This window comes from Ranitomeya variabilis, chromosome 8, assembly GCF_051348905.1.
Source record: "Ranitomeya variabilis isolate aRanVar5 chromosome 8, aRanVar5.hap1, whole genome shotgun sequence".
NCBI classification, from domain to species: Eukaryota; Metazoa; Chordata; class Amphibia; order Anura; family Dendrobatidae; genus Ranitomeya; species Ranitomeya variabilis.
In genome coordinates, this window is record NC_135239.1 from 109,152,153 (window position 1) to 109,176,697 (window position 24,545).

At 43.0% G+C, this 24,545-nt stretch overlaps 1 protein-coding gene and 1 long non-coding RNA gene across 3 annotated transcripts in view; both read left to right on the top strand.

Moving 5' to 3' along the window:
* FAM78B (family with sequence similarity 78 member B) overlaps positions 1-24,545 on the top strand; it is a 288,370-nt gene that overhangs the window by 262,364 nt on the left and 1,461 nt on the right. Inside the window, exon 2 of the mRNA XM_077278543.1 lies at positions 4,998-6,139. Coding sequence (XP_077134658.1) covers positions 4,998-5,520 — 523 coding nt within the window. The 3' untranslated portion in view covers positions 5,521-6,139. The remainder of the gene's footprint in view (positions 1-4,997; positions 6,140-24,545) is intronic.
* LOC143788681 (uncharacterized) lies at positions 6,661-24,370 on the top strand. 2 transcript variants are annotated; one of them, XR_013218707.1, is made up of 3 exons: positions 6,661-7,001; positions 7,934-8,177; positions 23,975-24,370. It is a non-coding gene; the product is annotated as an uncharacterized LOC143788681 (long non-coding RNA). The 2 variants fall into 2 exon arrangements; XR_013218708.1 differs by lacking the exon at positions 23,975-24,370 and adding an exon at positions 9,267-9,997.

Sequence of the window (24,545 nt, forward strand, 5' to 3'; positions counted from 1 at the left end):
TAGTCTGTGATCTACTAGTATACCCAAGTAATGTAACACGTGTTGTTGCTTAGTTCTATTCCTCCCATTCTGTAGATGTAATTTCCGTTTTTCTTGCTCAGATGTAGAATCTTGCACTTCTCCTTAAATACCACTCTATTAGTCGCTGCTCATTGTTCAAGCTTATCTAGATCCTTCTGAATCCTTTCTCTGTAATTGAGAAATGACTTCCTACAAGTCCAGCATACACTGGAGTGATTCAGCAGGAGGTCATCCAAATTTGGAACATATTGCTGAGTTTGCATAGTCTGTGTCATCCATTTAAAAAAGTTCATTTCTGTTTTCATGATATGGAGATCTTGTAGACTTGATATAAAGAGATGACAATTGTCTTCTTGGAACTGAAGTTAATGGAGAGGACTTAGATTCTTTAGTGGGCAGGTGCAAGCATTCCCGTAGTAGTTACTCCATCTATGTTGGATAACGTTTGTCTTCAAACCTGTAATAAAGGCTTTTTCAATTTGTGTTTCTGAATAGCGAAAGGAGTCAAGTCAATGACAAACTCTACTGGAAAATTTGACAATTTTAAGTGTTGTGTGTCCTTTGCAGGGTTGTCACTAGGGATTTCGGGTCCCCATTCTGGCAACATTTTTGGGGCCTCCTTGAAACTCCACCCAGGCTCCACCCTAGCCCTGCCTCCACCCCTCAAACCTTCCACAGTCCCACCACCCTCTCTTGGAAAAACTCAATTTCTGCACCACGTGTTCACTAATCACACATTAACAGTTCCCATCAGCAGATCACATACATAGCCAGCAGCTTTTGTTTTGGCCAAAAGATTTTTTAATCTGCCACCACAACAAGGTAGACTGTTTTGGCCGTGCTCTACTCTACTGTAAATTATTAAACATTTGTTAAAAAACCAAATACAATTTTAGGTATATTTTTATTTATTTTTCAATTTTTAAAATGACCAATAATTTCACATACAAGGGCCAAATACCAACGCACCATGAACGAATCACATATTACGACCACATGGTGACCGATAATACCACATACAAGGAACAAATACCACCACACCATGACCAGATCACATATTACCACCACATAGTGATCGAATACTACAATACTGATCATTAATAAAAAAAACCCACAATACTAATGCCATTATACACAGGACATCTGTACTTAGCATACAGTGTCCATGTACAGTGATCACCGGTGACATTATACACATTATATGCCAGATGAAGAAAAAAAGGGACCGTGTCGCCCTGCACAGTAACAGGACCTCTCCTCCCCCACATTGAAAACAGTATCCTCAAAAAATAATATCCTTCAATTGGCCCCAACAATAATAATATCCCACATTCTGTACCCCACATGTCTTCCCATTCTGCCTCATGTCTCTTCATACTGCACCCATAATGTACCCCATAGTCATATATAGTATAATTCAGCCCCATAGAGGTATAATGCACTCCTATAGCAGTATAATGCAGCCCCATAGCAGTATAATGCAGCCCCATAGTGGTATAATATTCTCCCATAGGAGTATAATGCACCTCCATAGGGGAATAATGCACCCCCATGGGGTATAATGCACCCAATAGCGGCATAATGCAGCCCCATAGTAGTATAATTCACCCCTTAGTATACTGCAGCCCCATAGTGGTATAATGCACCCCATAATATTTTGCACCCCCATAGTGGTATAATGCACCCCCATAGGGGTATAATGCAGCCCCATAGGGGTATAATGCACCCCATAATATAATTCACCTCATAGTATAATGCAGCCCCATAGTAGTATAATGCACCCCATAATATAATGCACCCCAAAATGGTATAATGCACCACCATAGTGGTATAATGCATGACCATAGGGGTATAATGCACCCCCATAGTATAATGCACCCCTATAGATGTATAATGCAGCCCCATAGTAGTACAATGCACCCCCATAGTTTAATGCATTCCATAGTATAATACACCCTCATAGAGGTATAATGCACCCACATAGTATAACATACCCCTATAGATGTATAATGCAGCCCCATAGTATAATGCAGCCCAATAGTAGTATAATTCACCCAATAGTATACTGCACCCAATAATATATTGCACTCCCATATTGGTATAATGCACCCCCATAGGGGTATAATGCACCTCATAGTATAATGCAGCCCCATATTAGTATAATGCACCATAATATAATGCACCCCAAAGTGGTATAATGCACCACCATAGGGGTATAATGCACCCCCATAGTATAATGCACCCCTATAGATGTATAGTGCAGCCCCATAATATAATGCAGTCTCATAGTAGTATAATGCACCCCATAGTATAATGCACCCCAATAGATGTATAATGCAGCCCCATAGTATAATGCAGCCCCATAGTAGTATAATGCACCCCCATAGTATAATGCACCCTCATAGGGGTATAATGCACCCACACCATAGTGCGGCATTACAAAAAAATTAAAAAGTTTCTCCTTACCTGGCCAAGATCCAGCGGTGTCATCCTCTTGATACATCTGAGGTGCGGACCTTCGTTCCAGCGTATAATAGTGACGTCATATGCTGGCGACGTGCCCACTAATGTCATTTTCTGTTCATCAGACCCCATATGCCAGTAAGGGCAGTAATTCCATGATGGTGGCCCTGGTCCCTTGTCCCTTTTTTCATTTTCCTTTGATCATGAAATAATAAGCTGTAGTCCACCTGAACATGTGCTGGTAAGGGTCACATAAATGCAACCAGTTTTAACATATTTCACACATCTCAGGTAGTAACATACAATGTAGGGATTTTATCATTTGGTGTAAGGTTGTAAATGATTTCGGGAGTTTACAGAACTAATACAATTTGCCATCTTCAATGGTTTTTCATATGACATCCAACTTGGAGTAAACATCGTAAGTTCAGACAATTTGCTGATTTACCTGTTCGACTAGAATTTAGCTTTGATTCACTTGCCTTCATTTTATACCCAAGGACCACCACATCCCTTTAACCTTTTTAATTTTTTGTAATTGAACTGCCACTTTATCTAGTTCTTGTTGTAGTCCTTGAGAAAAGTGGATAATTGCTTTGTAACCAGATTCCTTTGGGTTTCACTTTAAGGTACCGTCACATTAAGCGACGCTGCAGCGATATCGACAATGATGCCGATCGCTGCAGCGTCGCTGTGTGGTCGCTGGAGAGCTGTCACACAGACAGAGCCGCGCTTAGTAACCCGATGTTTACCCTGGTTACCATTGTAAATGTAAAAAAACCCACTACATACTCACCTTCTGATGTCCGTCAGGTCCCTGGTCGTCTGCTTCCCGCACTGACTGTGAGCGCCGGCCGGCCGTAAAGTAAAAGCAGAGCACAGCGGTGATGTCACCGCTGTGCTGTGCTTTACGGCCGGCCGGCGCTCACAGTCAGTGCGGGAAGCAGACGGCCAGGGACCTGACGGACATCAGAAGGTGAGTATGTAGTGTTTTTTTTTTACATTTACAATGGTAACCAGGGTAAATATCGGGTTACTAAGTGCGGCCCTGCGCTTAGTAACCCGATATTTACCTTGGTTACCATTGTAAAACATTGCTGGCATCGTTGCTTTTGCTGTCAAACACGACGATACACGCCGATCTGACGACCAAATATAGTTCTGGACTTTCAGCAACGACCAGCGATATCACAGCAGGATCCAGATCGCTGCTGAGTGTCAAACACAACGATATCGCTATCCAGGACGCTGCAACGTCACGGATCGCTATAGTTATCGTTGCAAAGTCGTTTAGTGTGAAGGTACCTTTAGTCTGAGGTCATGGAGGACTTCCCTGAGTTTGCACTCAATTGATTTCTCAAAATATCAGCCAGTTGTCTACCTGAGACCCTGACTAACTATCTTCTCATAAGAGTGGTTTTGATAATCTTGAGTTAGCACCTTACTTAGGCAGTGCCCAAAAGGAGTGTCTCCGGCATGTTGCAAAAGCTTCAGCCATGTGGGAGTCATTGTCTGAACCTTGAGTATTTCTGCTATCTGTGATGAACATTAAAAGCAGATCACCTGGAGTTTAGGGCGCATTACATAAGCAAGCATCATTTACAGAATGTCACATTGGGTTGGAGCAGAGTTTTGGTGCAAAGTATCCACCACGGTACTCACACATGAGAATTGGTGCCACCTGTTCATGTTTTTCATATTTCATTTTTTATGTAGAAGTGAGCAACAGCCACACACAAACAATTAAATAAGATTGTGCTTTATACGTGTAGGTCCGATGATCATAGTTACTACTGCCAGAATGTAAACTGTGTCTTTAGGTCAGGACTGACCAGCAGGATATGTCTGTCTTTTTCACAATACCGATAACAATGCTGGCAGGACTGTCCATACATATTATATTGTGATATGCTTTTTCTACCTAGTATAAGGGAGAAGGTATAGGATATTGCTCCCGGCCCTCTACACGAAGCAGCTGCTTGTAGCAGCAGCTAGAACTGTCCATGCAATGAAAGGGGCAACAAGAGTGTCTGGGAGTTTGAGAATCAATAGAGCCGGCTACTAGCATTTGCCCTTCCGATTTATGTGTTAAGAAGCAGGGTATCAGCTAAATGATCACAGAGATGGTCTATCTGCTTCTTTCCCTATATAATGCTTTCTGTAAGAAGAGGAAGGGTGAGCAGAACACATTGCATTTAGCTTTCTGTCATAGGCAATAGGGACAGAACTCAACACTAGATATGTTACCATGAACCCATTCACTAACCTAGACTACCAGGATTGTTACCATTAAGCTCTTCACTTACCTAGACCATCATGGTCCTTACTGTGAAGCTCTTTACTATCCTAGGCCACTAGGGATATTACTATAAGCTTCTTCATCCCTCGTCAAATGCATAGGTGTAAAGCAGACTGTGGGACTAACTGCAAATTTCTGCATCATAGTAACAGTATGTCTGGAGTGAATTATATTTTCCTCAATTGATAATGTATATTTTTTTCTATCTCCTTAGGTCAAGCTGGGAACTCCCTGACTTAAGAGAAGGACGGGTAAAAGCCATTAGTGATTCAGATGGAGTAAGCTACCCTTGGTATGGAAACACCACTGAAACTGTGACCTTGATGGGTCCCACAAGCAAAATTTCCAGGTTCTCCGTCAGCATGAATGACAACTTCTACCCCAGTGTGACGTGGGCAGTACCAGTGAGTGAAAGCAATGTCCCCATGCTCACCAGAATTAAAAGAGACCAAAGTTTCACTACTTGGTTGGTAGCTATGAATGCAAACACCAAGGAGAAGATCATTCTACAAACAATAAAATGGAGGATGAGGGTAGATATAGAGGTGGATCCCACTCAATTACTGGGTAAACGGGCCAGATTGGTGGGTAGGACTCAGCAGGAGCAGCCAAGGATTTTAAGCCGGATGGAGCCAGTCCCACCAAATGCGCTAGTAAAGCCTAATGCTAATGATGCACAGGTGCTAATGTGGAGGCCGAAAAGAGGACAGCCGGTTATAGTTATTCCTCCTAAGTAGGACTGAATGGAGTATAAGAATGAGAAGAGGAAAACAGGGAATTTTCAAGCTACTTCTTAGCCTCGAGGACAATGCATGGGGACGACAAAGCTGAAACAATTCTTTGCAGTGATTATTTATTGTGCACATTTTTGGATGTGCACATAGATTTTATACAGTTTATTTATTTGAATAAACTCGAAAGGCTTTTGCCATAACTGTTTCATAGTGCCTGTGGCCAAAAAGAAGTAAAAACAGATGCTCAGTTAATGACTTTATTATCAGTTAAACTTATGTATGCGGTGCTGTTTGCATTTAAGAATCACTTTGGTTGAATGCAGTTCCAGGAAATTTCTTAAGAATGGGACGACTAGTGTAACAGAGCAATTTATGTTGCCTATCCAATACAATGCAAAATTAAAATTTGGATGCAAAAATCTGATGTTTCAGTCTTAAAAATTCAGCGATTGAACCAATAGTATTGACTGAGTTGCTAGTATTTTATTAAATGATCCACAGTTGCAGCATAAGTTCTCTTTTGAATTGCATTTTTCAGTTAACATTGAGATATAGCCTATACAACAACATCATGTGTTAATACAGAGCTGGCTCTGGTGATTTATAGTAAAAAAAAAAAGCTGTGTGAAGTTGGCACCCCATGTTCTCAAAAGATGAATCAAAATACACCATTCGTTTGTGCTGCGTGTGTGCTGGTTTGTGCCGTAAAAATGAACGTTTGCGCCGCTTTGGTTCCAGAGATATTGCGCGTTATATTTTTATGAAGCTCCGCCCACTTTCCACCCCATGTTCTTAAATTTTAAAAATGAATACACCATTTGTTTGTGCTGCGTTTGTGCTGGTTTGTGCTGCAAAAATAAACGTTTGCACCGCTTTGGTTTCCGAGATATTGCGCGCTCAATTTGCTAAACTCCACCCACTTTCCACCCCATGTTCTTACATGTTCACCATTCGTTTGTGCTGCGTTTGTGCTGGTTTGTGCCGCAAAAATCAATGTTTGTGTTGCTTTGGTTCCCGAGACATTGAGTGCTAGCTTTGCTAATGCCCCATTTTAGTTGCATCAAAAAACATAGTGGTCATCAGAGAAGTTAATTTAGCATTAAGGAATTACAGTAGCATACATGGTTTATTATGGCATACACAGGGTTAATACTTCATACACCGTGACTGGTCAGTGATGGGAAGAGGTTATACCTGGCAGAGGAGGTAATGTCTGTATGTACATCTCTGCTACCTGAGTTGTAACTCCGCCTCCAGCGATGTCATAGTGATGTCATAAGCCAGGGGTCGGCATTCTGTGGGGGCTAATGTCTGTTTACATTTCATTATGCAGAGTCGAGGTTATTGCCTGAGCAGCATTAGTTGACACTCTCACCTATTGAGTGGGGATAGTTTCGGCTTCCACCATATTCGTGACACCAGACCATTCACCCTGGAGGGAACCGCAGACTAGTAAAGAGTTTGCACCATCACTGAGGAACAAGGTCAGGTTACTCCTGGATTTATAACCTCTACAGCTAAGCACGAGTGTCATTGGTTGTAGTCATTCATTTATTTTCACCCCAGTAGTAAGGCAGGGCGTGTTAATGGGTGGAGCCAATGGGCGGGGTCAAGGGGGCAGCAAAATTAGCTTTCACCTAGGGTGGCAAAAACCCTTGCACCAGCCCTGAAGCCCATTATACCTAGCAAACATTGTTTAGCCAAATTACGTTGCACTATAAAAAGAATTCCAGGGAAAAAAAAGATTGTGATTACTTTTGACGTTGGCCAGTTTATGTAAAGTGACTGTCATCTTCTATGAAAATCTTTGCATAAATATGCAATGACCGTAGACATCACCACTTTGTGTGTGATGGCTTTGGATTGCAGTGTGAATATGGCTGGGTTAACATTACATTTGGGCATACTGGGCATACGCTCCATTCATTTCTATGATCTGGCTGGGGTCCGCAAGTGACTCTAGTTGGCTAATTTTTGCTCCATATGCGGTTTTCTTGCTGGACTCAAAACCGTGGTAGACCATGATTTTGTGTCTGGCTCAAAACAAAAGTATTGTTATTTTAATATAGCTGTCCAACTAAACAGGACCTTCAGAGCTTAATAAATCTTTGCAAATCAAACACAGATAAAAATGGAATTACCAATAACAGATGAAACTTTGTAGACAGCAGAACTGTTTAAAGAACCATGAAACGGTTTAATCATAATGGGAAATCCACATTAACAAAATGTTAACAGAATAAAAAAATATTGGTAAGGCATCGGGACTCATGATGAGACAGATTCTCCACATATTCACTCCTCCTTTGTAAATATTACAACATGGGGTTGTATCTTGGTCTTTGCAGAGGCTGTTGTAATAAAGTCACACAGATCATCATATTTCTCCCAGCCATTAAATTTTCTTCTACAATAGGCAACATAATGACCAAGAGACATATTGCCAGTTCCTGGAATGAAGGCAACAACCCCTCGTAGCACAAATGAATGACTGTCCAGATGTATGTTCACAGGTATTTCGGACAGTGTATACTGTGTTTCTGCACTTATTTCAATACAAAGTACTTGTCCAGTGGTGCAGCTGTGCGTGACCGAACCACTGCAAAGGAATTTCAATGAAGATGCATCCTGAATTTTCAAGCCATCTGGACACTCTTGAGGTGACTTTAATGGCTTTAGACATTTTGAAACATTTAGGTGTAGCCCATCTTCCAATGCTAGCTGAAGTTTACTAAGTCCATTAGTTTCTAAAATATGTATATTGATTGGCAGAAGAGGGATTGCTCTTGAATTAGCTATATTTCTATTGCAGTACACAGAAGAACACTGTGTTTTAATTATTACACTTGGTACCTGTCTCATTGTCATTGAGATTGTGTGCAACATTACATTCAGCATTGACCTGCCTCACACCTGACTTCAGCTGAACATATTCAAATATTCCAGACAGTATTTTAGCCCTCATTGTATAAACCTCCTTTCCAACTCCCTTTGTCACAATTGTCTGCACCAATTCAAAAATTTCAACGGTGTTCTCTTTGTTGACATAATTGCAAAATAATCCACTGTCCCAGAATGCACAACAAAGACACTGGCAAAATGAATCAAATGCACAGGTATTAATGATACTTATAAGCTTTTTGTTTACTTGTATTGGTTTTTTAGCTAGATGGTTACCATTTTTCAAAATGCTCACCTTTTTTTTTTCGGTTAAATTTTGTGTCCATGTGCAGCAACTCGGAACATGGGGTTAGGTAGGACAATCTCTTTTTTGGAGGAATACTGAGACCTTTCCAATTTTCAACAGGCTGCTCCTGCAAGCTACTTTCATCACCCAATTTTATGTGAACTTGTGAATCCTCCTCACAGTTGCTGTTTTTTGGCCCATTCTCTTGGCTCATATTTTCACTGCTTTCGGTTTTCTTTATGAGAACTGAGGAAAGTCTCATTTTGCCTTCCATAAATTCAAGGTGACGAATTACAAATTGGTCGGTTCTAATAGGGAGACATTCTTGTTTAAAGAGTCCATTTTTTATGTTCTTAAATTCAGCCTCAACATTTGCAGAACTTGCTGTCATGTTCACACTTTTAAAGTGTGGAACCATTATGGCTGTCCAAAGTGGAAGGTAACATGCCATTCTTAAAAGATTTGGAACAAGTTCTGGAAGGAAATGTAAATTGTCTCGGTCACCATGATTTGCTGCAAGCATCTTACTCCTTTCACAAATTTCTGTTGCCCATATTTTCAGGTCTGTTTGGCATGGTTGAATTGGCTCATCCTCTTGTTCTTTCATCTCTACTCCATAGTCATCTTCAGTGACAGTGGGTAAAACACGTCCCTCTGCAATCCGTCTCTTCAGTTGAACTTTGCTAGTCTCTGATAAAACTGGTGTGCCTCTGTCATCATTCCCTTCTGATTCACTAAAAGCAACAACTGAAATTGAATGAATGAGTTCTCTCGCATCATCAAGTGATGTAGACTGTAGAAGTTGTGCCATTGCTCTGAGATAGAATTCCCTTACTCTGTTTCCAGCTTGCCTCAGACATTCCCATCGGCTAATAAGCTTGATACAGTGTGCAACATCAATTCTAATAAAGCATGGTGGTAGTTTTGATGCAACATTCCTGGTCAACACTCCAAAACACTGATTTATATATGTCTTCAAGTCGGGGTAAGGAGTGAAAGCCTTAACTAGAGCTCCAAGCAAAGCGAGGGAGAAATCACAAACTGCTTCCTTTGGAACAGTAGCACCTGCTTGTTTCCATTCTGTCAGCCATTGTGCTATAGAATTAATAGAATGGCTCTCAGAAAGCATCTGCACTACTGGGATATGATCTCCACTCGAACACAAAACCCCTTGGTACAAAAAGATGTGTCCAGAAATGCCAACAGGTCTTTTTAGTTTTCTCACTACTGAACCTGTTGCATCAAAACTTACATAGGAACCCAAGTTCTTTGACTTTATTTGGTACACTTGCATCTGAGATGGGGTCCAGTAATGGCAAAAAATTTTATCTAGACCAATGTTGTGTATGCTTCAAGTCTGAGGAACACTGTATTTCAGGAGATGTAATGAAAGAATTGGGTCCTTGTGCATTAACTCTCTTTCGCCAATCTCTTGCTTGGCTTTTCTTAACGTTGCTAGATTTGGTAGATGGCTAGGCTCAGGGTCACCAACATCCATAACTTTATAAGCCTCAGCTGCTCGCCATACATGTGCTTGTTTTCGTCCTTCCCAGAGTTCTTTTGACAACCTTTTTCTTAAATCTCCTGATAATTTACGTTTTGATTTTCCTGTGTGGAGACTGTCATCAATATTGCAGATCATACACTTAAGCACTACTGGCTTAGCAATCTCTGGTATTTCTTCAACTTTTATGGATAGTTGTGCATCACACTCTGTGCAGCACCCTGTTATATCTATGTAGTTAGATACAACATTTGGATAAACCTTTGCCCTCCTGAATTTAAGTGTGCACGATGACTTGATATTTTTCCAGATCTCCTCATTCAATATGTGAGTCCATGTACCAGGTTTTAACCCCTTCACCCCCAAGGGTGGTTTGCACGTTAATGACCGGGCCAATTTTTACAATTCTGACCACTGTCCCTTTATGAGGCTATAACTCTGGAACGCTTTGACGGATCTTGGCGATTCTGACATTGTTTTCTCGTGACATATTGTACTTCATGATAGTGGTAAAATTTATTTGATATAACTTGCGTTTATTTGTGAAAAAAATGGAAATTTGGCGAAAATTTTGAAAATTTTGCAATTTTCCAACTTTGAATTTTTATGCCCTTAAATCACAGACATATGTCACGCAATGTACTTAATAAGTAACATTTCCCACATGTCTACTTTACATCAGTACAATTTTGGAACCAAAATTTTTTTTTGTGACGGAGTTATAAGGGTTAAAAGTTGACCAGCAATTTCTCATTTTTACAACACCATTTTTTTTTAGGGACCACATCTCATTTGAAGTCATTTTGAGGGGTCTATATGATAGAAAATACTCAAGTGTGACACCATTCTAAAAACTGCACCCCTCAAGGTGCTCAAAACCACATTCAAGAAGTTTATTAACCCTTCAGGTGTTTCACAGGAATTTTTGGAATGTTTAAATAAAAATGAACTTTTAACTTTTTTTCACACAATTTATTTCAGCTCCAATTTGTTTTATTTTACCAAGGGTAACAGGAGAAAATGCACCCCCAAAGTTGTTGTACAATTTGTCCTGAGTACGCTGATACCCCATATGTGGGGGTAAACCACTGTTTGGGCGTATGGCAGAGCTTGGAAAGAAAGGAGCGCCATTTGACTTTTCAATGCAAAATTGACTGGAATTGAGATGGGACGCCATGTTGCGTTTGGAGAGCCCCTGATGTGCCTAAACACTGAAACCCCCTACAAGTGACACCATTTTGGAAAGTAGACCCCCTAAGGAACTTATCTTGATGTGTGGTGAGCACTTTGACCCACCAAGTGCTTCACAGAAGTTTATAATGCAGAGCCGTAAAAATAAAAAATCATATTTTTTCACAAAAATGATCTTTTCGCCCCCAATTTTTTTTTTTCCCAAGGGTAAGAGAAGAAATTGGACCCCAAAAAATGTTGTGCAATTTGTCCTGAGTACGCTGATACCCCATATGTGGGTGTAGACCATTGTTTGGGCGCATGGCAGAGCTTGGAAGGGAAGGAGCGCCATTTGACTTTTCAATGCAAAATTGACTGGAATTGAGATGGGACGCCATGTTGCGTTTGGAGAGCCCCTGATGTGCCTAAACATTGAAACTCCCTACAAGTGACACCATTTTGGAAAGTAGACCCCCTAAGGAACTTATCTAGATGTGTGGTGAGCACTTTGACCCACCAAGTGCTTCACAGAAGTTTATAATGCAGAGCCGTAAAAATAAAAAATCATATTTTTTCACAAAAATGATCTTTTCGCCCCCAATTTTTTATTTTCCCAAGGGTAAGAGAAGAAATTGGACCCCAAAAAATGTTGTGCAATTTGTCCTGAGTACGCTGATACCCCATATGTGGGTGTAAACCATTGTTTGGGCGCATGGCAGAGCTTGGAAGGGAAGGAGCGCCATTTGACTTTTCAATGCAAAATTGACTGGAATTGAGATGGGACGCCATGTTGCGTTTGGAGAGCCCCTGATGTGCCTAAACATTGAAACTCCCTACAAGTGACACCATTTTGGAAAGTAGACCCCCTAAGGAACTTATCTAGATGTGTGGTGAGCACTTTGACCCACCAAGTGCTTCACAGAAGTTTATAATGCAGAGCCGTAAAAATAAAAAATCATATTTTTTCACAAAAATGATCTTTTTGCCCCCTATTTTTTATTTTCCCAAGGGTAAGAGAAGAAATTGGACCCCAAAAAATGTTGTGCAATTTGTCCTGAGTACGATGATACCCCATATGTGGGTGTAAACCATTGTTTGGGCGCATGGCAGAGCTTGGAAGGGAAGGAGCGCCATTTGACTTTTCAATGCAAAATTGACTGGAATTGAGATGGGACGCCATGTTGCGTTTGGAGAGCCCCTGATGTGCCTAAACATTGAAACTCCCTACAAGTGACACCATTTTGGAAAGTAGACCCCCTAAGGAACTTATCTAGATGTGTTTTGAGAGCTTTGAACCCCCAAGTGTTTCACTACAGATTATAACGCAGAGCCGTGAAAATAATTTTTTTTTTTTCTCAAAAATGATTTTTTAGCCCCCAGCTTTGTATTTTTACAAGGGTAACAGAATAAATTGGACCCCAAAATTTGTTTTCCAATTTGTCCTGAGTACGCTGATACCCCATATGTGGGGGGAACCACTGTTTGGGCGCATGACAGAGCTCGGAAGGGAAGGAGCGCCATTTGGAATGCAGACTTAAATGGATTGGTCAGCAGCCGTCACGTTGCATTTGCAGAGCCCCTGATGTGCCCAAACAGTACAAACCCCCCACAAGTGACCCCATATTGGAAACTAGACCTCCCAAGGAACTTATCTAGATGTGTTTTGAGAACTTTGAACCCCCAAGTGTTTCACTACAGTTTATAACGCAGAGCCGTGAAAATAAAACATCTTTTTTTTCCCACAAAAATGATTTTTAGCCCCCCAAATTTTTATTTTCCTAAGGATAACAAGAGAACTTGGACCCCAGAAGTTGTTGTTCAATTTGTCCCGAGTACGCTGATAACACATATGTTGGGGTAAACCCCTTTTTGGGCGCACGGGAGAGCTCGGAAGGGAAGGAGCACTGTTTTACTTTTTCAACGCAGAATTGGCTGGAATTGAGATTGGACGCCATGTCGCGCTTGGAGAGCCCCTGATGTGCCTGGACAGTGGAAACTCCCCAATTCTACCTGAAACCCTAACCCAAACACACCCCTAACCCTAATCCCAACGGTAACCCTAACCACACCCCTAGCCCTGACACACCCATAATTCTAATCCCAACCCTAATCCAAACGTAAATGTAATCCAAACCCTAACCCTAACTTTAGCCCCAACCCTAACTTTAGCCCCAACCCTAACTTTACCTCCAACCCTAGCCCTAACCCTAACCCTAACCCTACCCCTAACCCTAAACGTGACTGAAATACGTGGCACTGAAATACGTGGCACTGAAATACGTGGCACTGAAATACGTGGCACTGAAATACGTGATACGTGGCACTTAAATACGTGGCACTGAAACACGTGGCACTGAAATACGTGATACGTGGCACTGAAATACGTGGCACTGAAATACGTGGCACTTAAATACGTGGCGCTGAAATACGTGATACGTGGCACTGAAATACGTGGCACTGAAATACGTGGCACTGAAATACGTGGCACTTAAATACGTGGCACTTAAATACGTGGCACTGAAATATGTGATACGTGGCACTTAAATACGTGGCACTGAAATATGTGATACGTGGCACTTAAATACGTGGCACTGAAACACGTGGCACTGAAATACGTGATACGTGGCACTGAAATACGTGGCACTGAAATACGTGGCACTGAAATACGTGCAACTGAAATACGTGGTACTAAAATACGTGCAACTGAAATACGTGGTACTAAAATATGTGGCACTGAAATACGTGATACGTGGCACTGAAATACGTGATACGTGGCACTGAAATACGTGGCACTGAAACACGTGGCACTGAAATACGTGATACGTGGCACTGAAATACGTGGCACTGAAATACGTGGCACTGAAATACGTGGCACTGAAATACGTGGCACTGAAATACGTGGCACTGAAATACGTGGCACTATGACTGTCAGAAAATGTTCATTAAACGGTTAGGGGTGAGGTTAGGGGTAGAGTTAGGGTTAGGGTTTGGATCCCTTTATCACCTTGATGGTGGTGGGTGGCTTTTCAGTGTGTTTTCTGTTTTTTTTCAATAAAAATGCATGCGTTTTTAACGCAAACAAACGCATGTGCTTAAAAACGCAAGAAAATACTGCAGGTTGTATTTCTGAAAATGAACGCATGCAGAAAAAAACCGCATGCGTTTGAAAACGCGACCAAACGCGTACAAAAAAACCGCATGCGTTTTCAATGTTAAATATAGGGAAAAAACGCATGCGTTTTTTTGTGCAAAAAACGCTGCAGACAAAAACGCAAGTGTGAAACCAGCGACGCTTTTTATAGCAAAAAAGTTTTTGCGTCTCCACATTTTGAGACCTATAATTTTTCCACATTTTGCTCCACAGAGTCATGTGAGGTCTTGTTTTTTGCGGGACGAGTTGACGTTTTTATTGGTAACATTTTCGGACACGTGACCATTTTTGATCGCTTTTTATTCCGATTTTTGTGAGGCAGAATGACCAAAAACCTGCTATTCATGAATTTCTTTTGGGAGAGGCGTTTATACCGTTCCGCGTTTGGTAAAATTGATAAAGCAGTTTTATTCTTCGGGTCAGTACGATTACAGCGATATCTCATTTATATCATTTTTTTATGTTTTGGCGCTTTTATACGATAAAAACTATTTTATAGAAAAAATAATTATTTTGGTATCGCTTTATTCTCAGGACTATAACTTTTTTATTTTTTTGCTGATGATGCTGTATGGTGGCTCGTTTTTTGCGGGACAAGATGACGTTTTCAGTGGTACCATGGATATTTATATCAGTCTTTTTGATCGCGTGTTATTCCACTTTTTGTTCGGCGGTATGGTAATAAAGCGTTGTTTTTTGCCTCGTTTTTTTTTTTTTTTTCTTACGGTGTTTACTGAAGGGGTTAACTAGTGGGGCAGTTTTATAGGTTGGGTCGTTACGGACGCGGCGATACTAAATATGTGTACTTTTATTGTTTTGTTTTTTTTATTTAGATAAAGAAATGTATTTATGGGAATAATATATATATTTTTTTATTATTATTTATTTAGGAATTTTTTTTTTTTTACACATGTGGAAAAAATTTTTTTTTACTTTTTTACTTTGTCCCAGGGGGGGACAATACAGATCATTGATCTGGCAGTGTGCACAGCACTCTGCCAGATCGACGATCTGCTGTGCAGGGCTGCAGGCTTACCAAGTGTCTGCTCTGAGCAGACACTCGGTAAGCCACCTCCTTCCCTGCAGGACCCGGATGCCGCGGCCATCTTGGATCCGGGACCTGCAGCCAGGAAGGAGGTAGGAGACCCTCGCAGCAACGCGATCACATCGCGTTGCTCCGGGGGTCTCAGGGAAGCCCGCAGGGAGCCCCCTCCCTGCGCGATGCTTCCCTATACCGCCGGTACACTGCGATCATGTTTGATCGCGGTGTGCCGGGGGTTAATGTGCCGGGGGCGGTCCATGACCGCTCCTGGCACATAGTGCCAGATGTCAGCTGCGATAGGCAGCTGACACCCGGCCGCGATCGGCCGCGCTCCCCCCGTGAGCGCGGCCGATCGCGTATGACGTACTATCCCGTCGGTGGTCATACGGGCCCACCCCACCTCGACGGGATAGTACGTCTGATGTCAGGAAGGGGTTAAGATTGTGTATTCTCTTTTATCAGCATACATAGATTTGTCATTGTAAATTACTTTTTCAGGCCAAATTTTGATCCAGCTCTGAAAAGAAAGACTGAACTCAAACTGAATGTCATAGCACTGAACTGATGAATGACTCTCTGTTCCTTCTGAGCTCTCACTGTTGGAAGGTTGTTTTGGGATATTTGTAACATCTTTGTACAGACCAAGGGCTTCCCATACATTGTGCCGATTTGTCTTTACAAACGTGTAAAGGTTTTTTGGTGAAATTTTGTTATTTAATTTTTGACACAAGTCTACCCATACTTTTTCTGAGGGGAATGCTATTGCCTGTCCTGTAATAATTTTTTCATGTGAAGAACAGATGACATTTATAATGTCATCATAGTCACAGGCTGGCTTCCTGGGCATCTGATCAAAACAAAAAATGTTTTTTTAGTTTTACATGCAGTGTATTATATGGAAAATAATTGATTACATAATTTTTAATAGTTAAGATACAGTGGTCCCTCAACATACAATGGTAATTAGTTCCAGGTGAATCATCGTATGTTAAAACCATACTGGAGCAGCAGGTGATGCTGCATTCAACAGAGTCCTTCATATGTTGAAATGATCGTATGTTGGGGCCATTGTATGTGTTGAGGGATCACTGTACTGAGATTAAATAATCCTATTCTTAGCACGCTCACTTCTCTCTACTTTTACAGATGAAAAGTGTATTGTGTATCTCTGCCTCTCCCATAATAATAAATGGTGGGGGCGTGCCTGCCACAGCAAAGCCCCGTGGTTGGCAGTCACTCTGCACAGGGCGGTGATTGCTCCATGCAGGGGAGCACTGAGGGCCACTGCAGGAGATTGCAGGGGGTCCCAGTGGTCAGTACCAAACCCCCCCCCCCCCAGGGGGGTGGGATAGGGGATAAGTTTTGCAGCAGAGTACTCTTTTAACCCCTTCATGACCCAGCCTATTTTGGCCTTAACCCCTTCACCCCCGGAGCTTTTTCCGTTTTTCCATTTTCGTTTTTCGCTACCCTCCTTCCCAGAGCCATAACTTTTTTATTTTTCCGTCAATTTGGCCATGTGAGGGCTTATTTTTTGCGGGACGAGTTGTACTTTTGAACGACATCATTGGTTTTAGCATGTCGTGTACTAGAAAACGGGAAAAAAATTCCAAGTGCAGTGAAATTGCAAAAAAAGTGCAATCCCACACTTGTTTTTTGCTTGCCTATTTTGCTAGGTTCACTAAATGCTAAAACTGACCAGCCATTATGATTCTCCAGGTCACTACGAGTTTATAGACACCTAACATGACTAGGTTATTTTTCACCTAAGTGGTGAAAAAAAATTCCAAACTTTGCAAAAAACAAAACAAAACAAAATTGCGCCATTTTCCGATACTCGTAGCGTCTCCATTTTTCGTGATCTGGGGTCAGGTGAGGGCTTATTTTTTGCGTGCCGAGCTGGCGTTTTTAATGATAGCATTTTGGTGTAGATACGTTCTTTTGATCGCCCATTATTGCATTTTAATGCAATGTCGTGGCGACCAAAAAAACGTAAATCTGGCGTTTCGAATTTTTTTCTCATTACGCCATTTAGCGATCAGGTTAATGCTTTTTTTTATTGATAGATCGGGCGATTCTGAACGCGGCGATACCAAATATGTGTAGGTTGGGGGTTTTTTTTATTGATTTATTTTGATTGGGGCGAAAGGGGGGTGATTTAAACTTTTATATTTTTTTTATTTTTTTCACATTTTTAAAAACTTTTTTTTTTTACTTTTGCCATGCTTCTATAGCCTCCATGGGAGGCTAGAAGCAGGCACAACCCGATCGGCTCTGCTATGCAGCAGTGATCATAAGATCGCTGCTACACAGCAGATTTGCAGGTGTGCTGTGAGCGCCGACCACAGGGGGGCGCTCACAGCCACCGGCAATCAGTAACCATAGAGGTCTCAAGGACCTCTATGGTTACCTTCCTGACACATCGCCGACCCCCGATCATGTGACGGGGGTCGGCGATGCGCTCATATCCGGCCGCACGGCCGGATGCGGTAGTTAAATGCCGCTGTCTGAGTTTGACAGCGGCATTTAACTAGTTAATAGCGGCGGGTGATCGCGATTTCACCCGCCGCTATTGCGCGCACATGTCAGCTGTAAAAAACAGCTGACATGTCGCGACTTTGATGTGCGCTCACCGCCGGAGCGCACATCAAAGCGGGGGTCCCGACATGTGACGTACTATACCGTCACATGTCGGGAAGGGGTTAATGACCTTGCCGTTTTTTGAAATTCTGACCAGTGTCCCTTTATGAGGTAATAACTCAGGAACGCTTCAACGGATCCTAGCGATTCTGAGATTGTTTTTTCGTGACATATTGGGCTTCATGTTAGTGGTAAATTTAGGTCGATAATTTCTGAGTTTATTTTTGAAAAAAACGGAAATTTGGCAAAAAATTTGAAAATTTCGCAATTTTCACATTTTGAATTTTTATTCTGTTAAGCCAGAGAGTTATGTGACACAAAATAGTTAATAAATAACGTTTCCCACATGTCTACTTTACATCAGCACAATTTTGGAAACAATTTTTTTTTTTGCTAGGAAGTTATAAGGGTTAAAATTTGACCAGTGATTTCTCATTTTTACAACAAAATTTACAAAACCATTTTTTTTACGGACCACCTCACATTTGAAGTCATTTTGAGGGTTCTATATGACTGAAAATACCCAAAAGTGACACCATTCTAAAAACTGCACCCCTCAAGGTGCTCAAAACCACATTCAAGAAGTTTATTAACCCTTCAGGTGTTTCACAGCAGCAGAAGCAACATGGAAGTAAAAAATGAACATTTAACTTTTTAGTCACAAAAATGATCTTTTAGCAACAATTTTTTTATTTTCCCAGCGGTAAAAGGAGAAACTGGACCACGGATGTTGTTGTCCAATTTGTCCTGAGTACGCTGATACCTCATATGTGGGGGTAAACCACTGTTTGGGCGCACGGCAGGGCTCGGAAGGGAAGGAGCGCCATTTGACTTTTTGAATGAAAAATTGGCTCCAATCTTTAGCGGACACCATGTCACGTTTGGAGAGCCCCCGTGTGCCTAAACATTGGAGCTCCCCCACAAGTGACCCCATTTTGGAAACTAGACCCCCCAAGGAACTTATCTAGAAGCATAGTGAGCACTTTAAACCCCCAGGTGCTTCACAAATTGATCCGTAAAAATGAAAAAGTACTTTTTTTTCACAAAAAAATTATTTTTACCTCAATTTTTTCATTTTCACATGGGCAACAGGATAAAATGGATCCTAAATTTTGTTGGGCAATTTCTCCTGAGTACACCAATACCTCACATGTGGGGGTAAACCACTGTTTGGGCACATGGTAAGGCTCGGAAGGGAAGGAGCGCCATTTGACTTTTTGAATGAAAAATTATCTCCATCGTTAGCGGACACCATGTCGCGTTTGGAAAGCCCCTGTGTGCCTAAACATTGGAGCTCCTCCACAAGTGACCCCATTTTGGAAACTAGACCCCCCAAGGAACTCATCTAGAGGCATAGTGAGCACTTTAAACCCCCAGGTGCTTCACAAATTGATCCGCAAAAATGAAAAAGGACTTTTTTTTCACACAAAATTTCTTTTAGCCTCAATTCTTTCATTTTCACATGGGCAACAGGATAAAATGGATCCTAAAATTTGTTGGGCAATTTCTCCTGAGTATGCCGATACCTCATATGTGGGGGTAAACCACTGTTTGGGTGCACGGCAAGGCTCGGAAGGGGAGGCGTGCCATTTGACTTTTTGAATGGAAAATTAGCTCCAATCGTTAGCGGACACCATGTCGCGTTTGGAGAGCCCCTGTGTGCCTAAACATTGGAGCTCCCCTACAAGTGACCCCATTTTGGAAACTAGACCCCCCAAGGAACTTATCTAGATGCATAGTGAGCACTTATAACCCCCAGGTGCTTCACAGAAGTTTATAACGCAGAGCCGTGAAAATAAAAAAATAATTTTTCTTTCCTCAAAAATGATTTTTAGCCCAGAATTTTTTATTTTCCCAAGGGTAATAGGAGAAATTGGATCCCAAATGTTGTTGTCCAGTTTGTCCTGAGTACGATGATACCCCATATGTGGGGGTAAACCACTGTTTGGGCGCACGGCAGGGCTCGGAAGGGAAGGCACGCCATTTGGCTTTTTGAATGGAAAATTAGCTCCAATCATTAGCGGACACCATGTCGCGTTTGGAGAGCCCCTGTGTGCCTAAACATTGGAGCTCCCACACAAGTGACCCCATTTTGGAAACTAGACCTCCCAAGGAACTAATCTAGATGTGTGGTGAGCACTTTGAACCCCCAAGTGCTTCACAGAAGTTTATAACGCAGAGCCGTGAAAATAAAAAATGTGTTTCCTTTCCTCAAAAATATTTTTTTAGCCCAGAATTTTTTTATTTTTGCAAGAGTAACAGGAGAAATTGGACCCCAAAAGTTGTTGTCCAGTTTCTCCTGAGTACGCTGATACCCCATATGTGGGGGTAAACCACTGTTTTGGCACACGTCGGGGTTCGGAAGGGAAGTAGTGACGTTTTGAAATGCATACTTTGATGGAATGCTCTGCGGGCATCAGGTTGCGTTTGCAGAGCCCCTGATGTGCCTAAACAGTAGGAACTCCCCACAAGTGACCCCATTTTGGAAACTAGACCCCCCAAGGAACTTATCTAGATGTGTGGTGAGCACTTTGAACCCCCAAGTGCTTCACAGAAGTTTACAACGCAGAGCCGTGAAAATAAAAAATCATTTTTCTTTCCTCAAAAAAGATGTTTTAGCAAGCAATTTTTTATTTTCACAGGGGTAACAGGAGAATTTGGACCCCAATATTTGTTGCCCAGTTTGTTGTGAGTACGCTCATACCCCATATGTGGGGGTAAACCACTGTTTGGGCGCACGTCAGGGCTCGGAAGGGAAGTAGTGACATTTGAAATGCAGACTTTGATGGAATGGTCTGCGGGCGTCACATTGCATTTGCAGAGCCCCTGATGTGCCTAAACAGTAGAAACCCCCCACAAGTGACCCCATTTTCGAAACTAGACCCCCCAAGGAACTTATCTAGATGTGTGGTGAGCACGTTCAACCCCCAAGTGCTTCACAGAAGTTTACAACGCAGAGCCGTGAAAATAAAAAATCATTTTTCTTTCCTCAAAAAAGATGTTTTAGCAAGCAATTTTTTATTTTCACAAGGGTAACAGGAGAATTTAGACCCCAATATTTGTTGCCCAGTTTGTTGTGAGTACGCTGATACCCCATATGTGGGGGTAAACCACTGTTTGGGCGCACGTCAGGGCTCGGAAGGGAAGTAGTGACATTTGAAATGCAGACTTTGATGGAATGGTCTGCGGGCGTCACATTGCATTTGCAGAGCCCCTGATGTGCCTAAACAGTAGAAACACCCCACAAGTGACCCCATTTTGGAAACTAGACCCCCGAAGGAACTTATCTAGATGTGTGGTGAGCACTTTCAACCCCCAAGTGCTTCACAGAAGTTTATAACGCAGAGCCGTGAAAATAAAAAAATAATTGTTCTTTCCTCAAAAATTATGTTTTAGCAAGTAATTTTTTATTTTTGCAAGGGTAACAGGAGAAATTGGACCTCAACAGTTGTTGCCCAGTTTGTCCTGAGTACGCTGGTACCCCAAATGTGGGGGTAAACCACTGTTTGGGCGCACGTCGGGGCTTGGAAGGGCGGGAGCACCATTTGACTTTTTGAACGCAAGATTGGCTGGAATCAATGGTGGCGCCATGTTGCGTTTGGAGACCCCTGATGTGCCTAAACAGTGGAAACCCCTCAATTCTAACTTCAACACTAACCCCAACACACCCCTAATCCTAATCCCAACTGTAGCCATAACCCTAATCACAACCCTAACCCCAACACACCCCTAACCATAACCCTAACCGCAACACAACCGTAACCCTAATTCCAACCCTAATCCTAACCCTAATCCCAACCGTAACCCTAATCCCAACCCTAACCACAACTGTAACCCCAACACACCCCTAACCCTATCCGTAACCCTAACCACAAGCCTAATCTTAACCCTATTTCAAACCCTAGCCCTAATTCCAACCCTAACTCTAATTCCAACCCTAACCCTAAGGCTATGTGCCCACGTTGCGGATTCGTGTGAGATTTTTCCGCACGATTTTTGAAAAATCTGCAGGTAAAAGGCACTGCGTTTTACCTGCGGATTTACAGCAGATTTCCAGTGTTTTTTTGTGCGGATTTCACCTGCGGATTCCTATTGAGGAACAGGTGTAAAACGCTGCGGAATCCGCACAAAGAATTGACATGCTGCGGAAAATACAATGCAGCGTTTCTGCACGGAATTTTCCGCACCATGGGCACAGCGGATTTGGTTTTCCTTAGGTGTACATGGTACTGTAAACCTGATGGAAAACTGCTTCGAATTCGCAGCGGCCAATCCGCTGCGGATCCGCGGCCAATCCGCTGCGGATCTGCGGCCAATCCGCTACCGATCCGCTGCGGATCCGCGGCCAATCCGCTGCGGATCCGCTGCCAATCCGCTGCGGATCCGCGGCCAATCCGCTACCGATCCGCTGCGGATCCGCGGCCAATCCGCTGCGGATCCGCTGCCAATCCGCTGCGGATCCGCGGCCAATCCGCTACCGATCCGCTGCGGATCCGCGGCCCATCCGCTGCGGATCCGCTGCCAATCCGCTGCGGATCCGCGGCCAATCCGCTGCGGATCCGCTGCCGATCCGCTGCGGATCCGCGGCCGATCCGCTGCGGATCCGCGGCCGATCCGCTGCGGATCCGCGGCCGATCCGCTGCGGATCCGCTGCCGATCCGCGGCCGATCCGCTGCCGATCCGCGGCCGATCCGCTCTGTGTGCACATGCCATAACCCTACCCCTAACCCTACCCGTAACCCTAACCCTACCCCTAACCCTACCCCTAGTTCTAACCCTAGTTCTAACCCTAACCCTAGTGGAAAAAAAAAAAATAAAAATTCTTTATTTTATTATTGTCCCTATGGGGGTGATAAAGGGGGGGGGGGTTATTTATTATTTTTTTTATTTTGATCGCTGTGATAGAACCTACCACAGCGATCAAAATGTACTTGTAAGGAATCTGCCGACTGGCAGATTCGGCGGGCGTACTGAGCATGCGCCCGCCATTTTCCAAGATGGCGGCGCCCAGCGAGGAGACGGCCGGACACCGGGAGGATCGGTAAGTATGACGGGGTGGTGGTGGGGTGGATCGGAGCACAGGGGGGGTGATCGGAGCACAGGGGGGGGGGATCCTGAGCAAGGAGGGAGCGGACAGGAGGACGGGGGAGCCGGCAGGCGGACGGAGGGGACCGGAGGACTAACGGAGGGCTGGGGGGGCGATCGGTGGGTGTGGGGGGGGGTGACTTCAGTATTTCCAGCCATGGCCGATGATATTGCAGCATCGGCCATGGCTGGATTGTAATATTTCACCAGTTTTTTAGGTGAAATATTACAAATCGCTCTGATTGGCAGTTTCACTTTCAACAGCCAATCAGAGCGATCGTAGCCACGGGGGGGTGAAGCCACCCCCCCTGGGCTGAAGCACCACTCCCCCTGTCTCTGCAGATCGGGTAAAATGGGAGTTAACCCCTTCACCCGATCTGCAGGGACGCGATCCCTCCATGTCGCATACGCTGCGTCATAGGTCGGGAAGGCACAGACTTTCATGACGCAGCGTATGCGTCAAAGGTCGGGAAGGGGTTAATGGGTTAAAGCATTACTGTAATTACAAACAACTTGATGTGTTGGAGAACTACAACCCCCAGCATACCCGGACAGCCTTTGACTGTCCGGTCATGCTGGGAGTTGTAGTTTTGCAACACCTGCAGGCACCCTGCTTGGTAAACACTGTTGTAGACAGATACAAGTACAACTCCATGATTGAACTAAAGTTTCTTTGCTCAGGTAATAGCTTTGCAGAAATCTACCAAGACAGTTTAGCACATTTTCAGTTCAAATAAGTAAGTACACTTGATTTACCCTGGGAGTCTCTCAGCTAGTAGTCAGATTGTTAGGCATACATTTGCTTAGGCCTTTCCCCAAGTTACAGTGTGTGGGGGAGGGGCATCACAAGCAGGAAATCGAAATGAAGTATGGGGTCTAGTAAGGAACAATTTATACATTTTTTCAATTATAAAATTGCTATGGCTAGCCGATGTTTTTCATTTCTTTTTATCTCCCTTTATCCATATATCAGTTACAGTGATTTGAGGCACAAACTCAGTGCGAGATTTCAAAAACCAAAGCAGCACAAACCAGCACAAATCCAGCACCAATGAATGGTGTATTCATTTTTGCAGCACAAACCAGCACAAACGCAGCACAAACGAATGGTGTATTCATTTTTAAAATTTGAGAACATGGGGTGGAAAGTGGGTGGAGTTTCAGCAAATTGAGCGCACAATATCTCGGAAACCAAAGCGGCGCAAACGTTCATTTTTGCGGCACAAACCAGCACAAACGCAGCACAAACAAA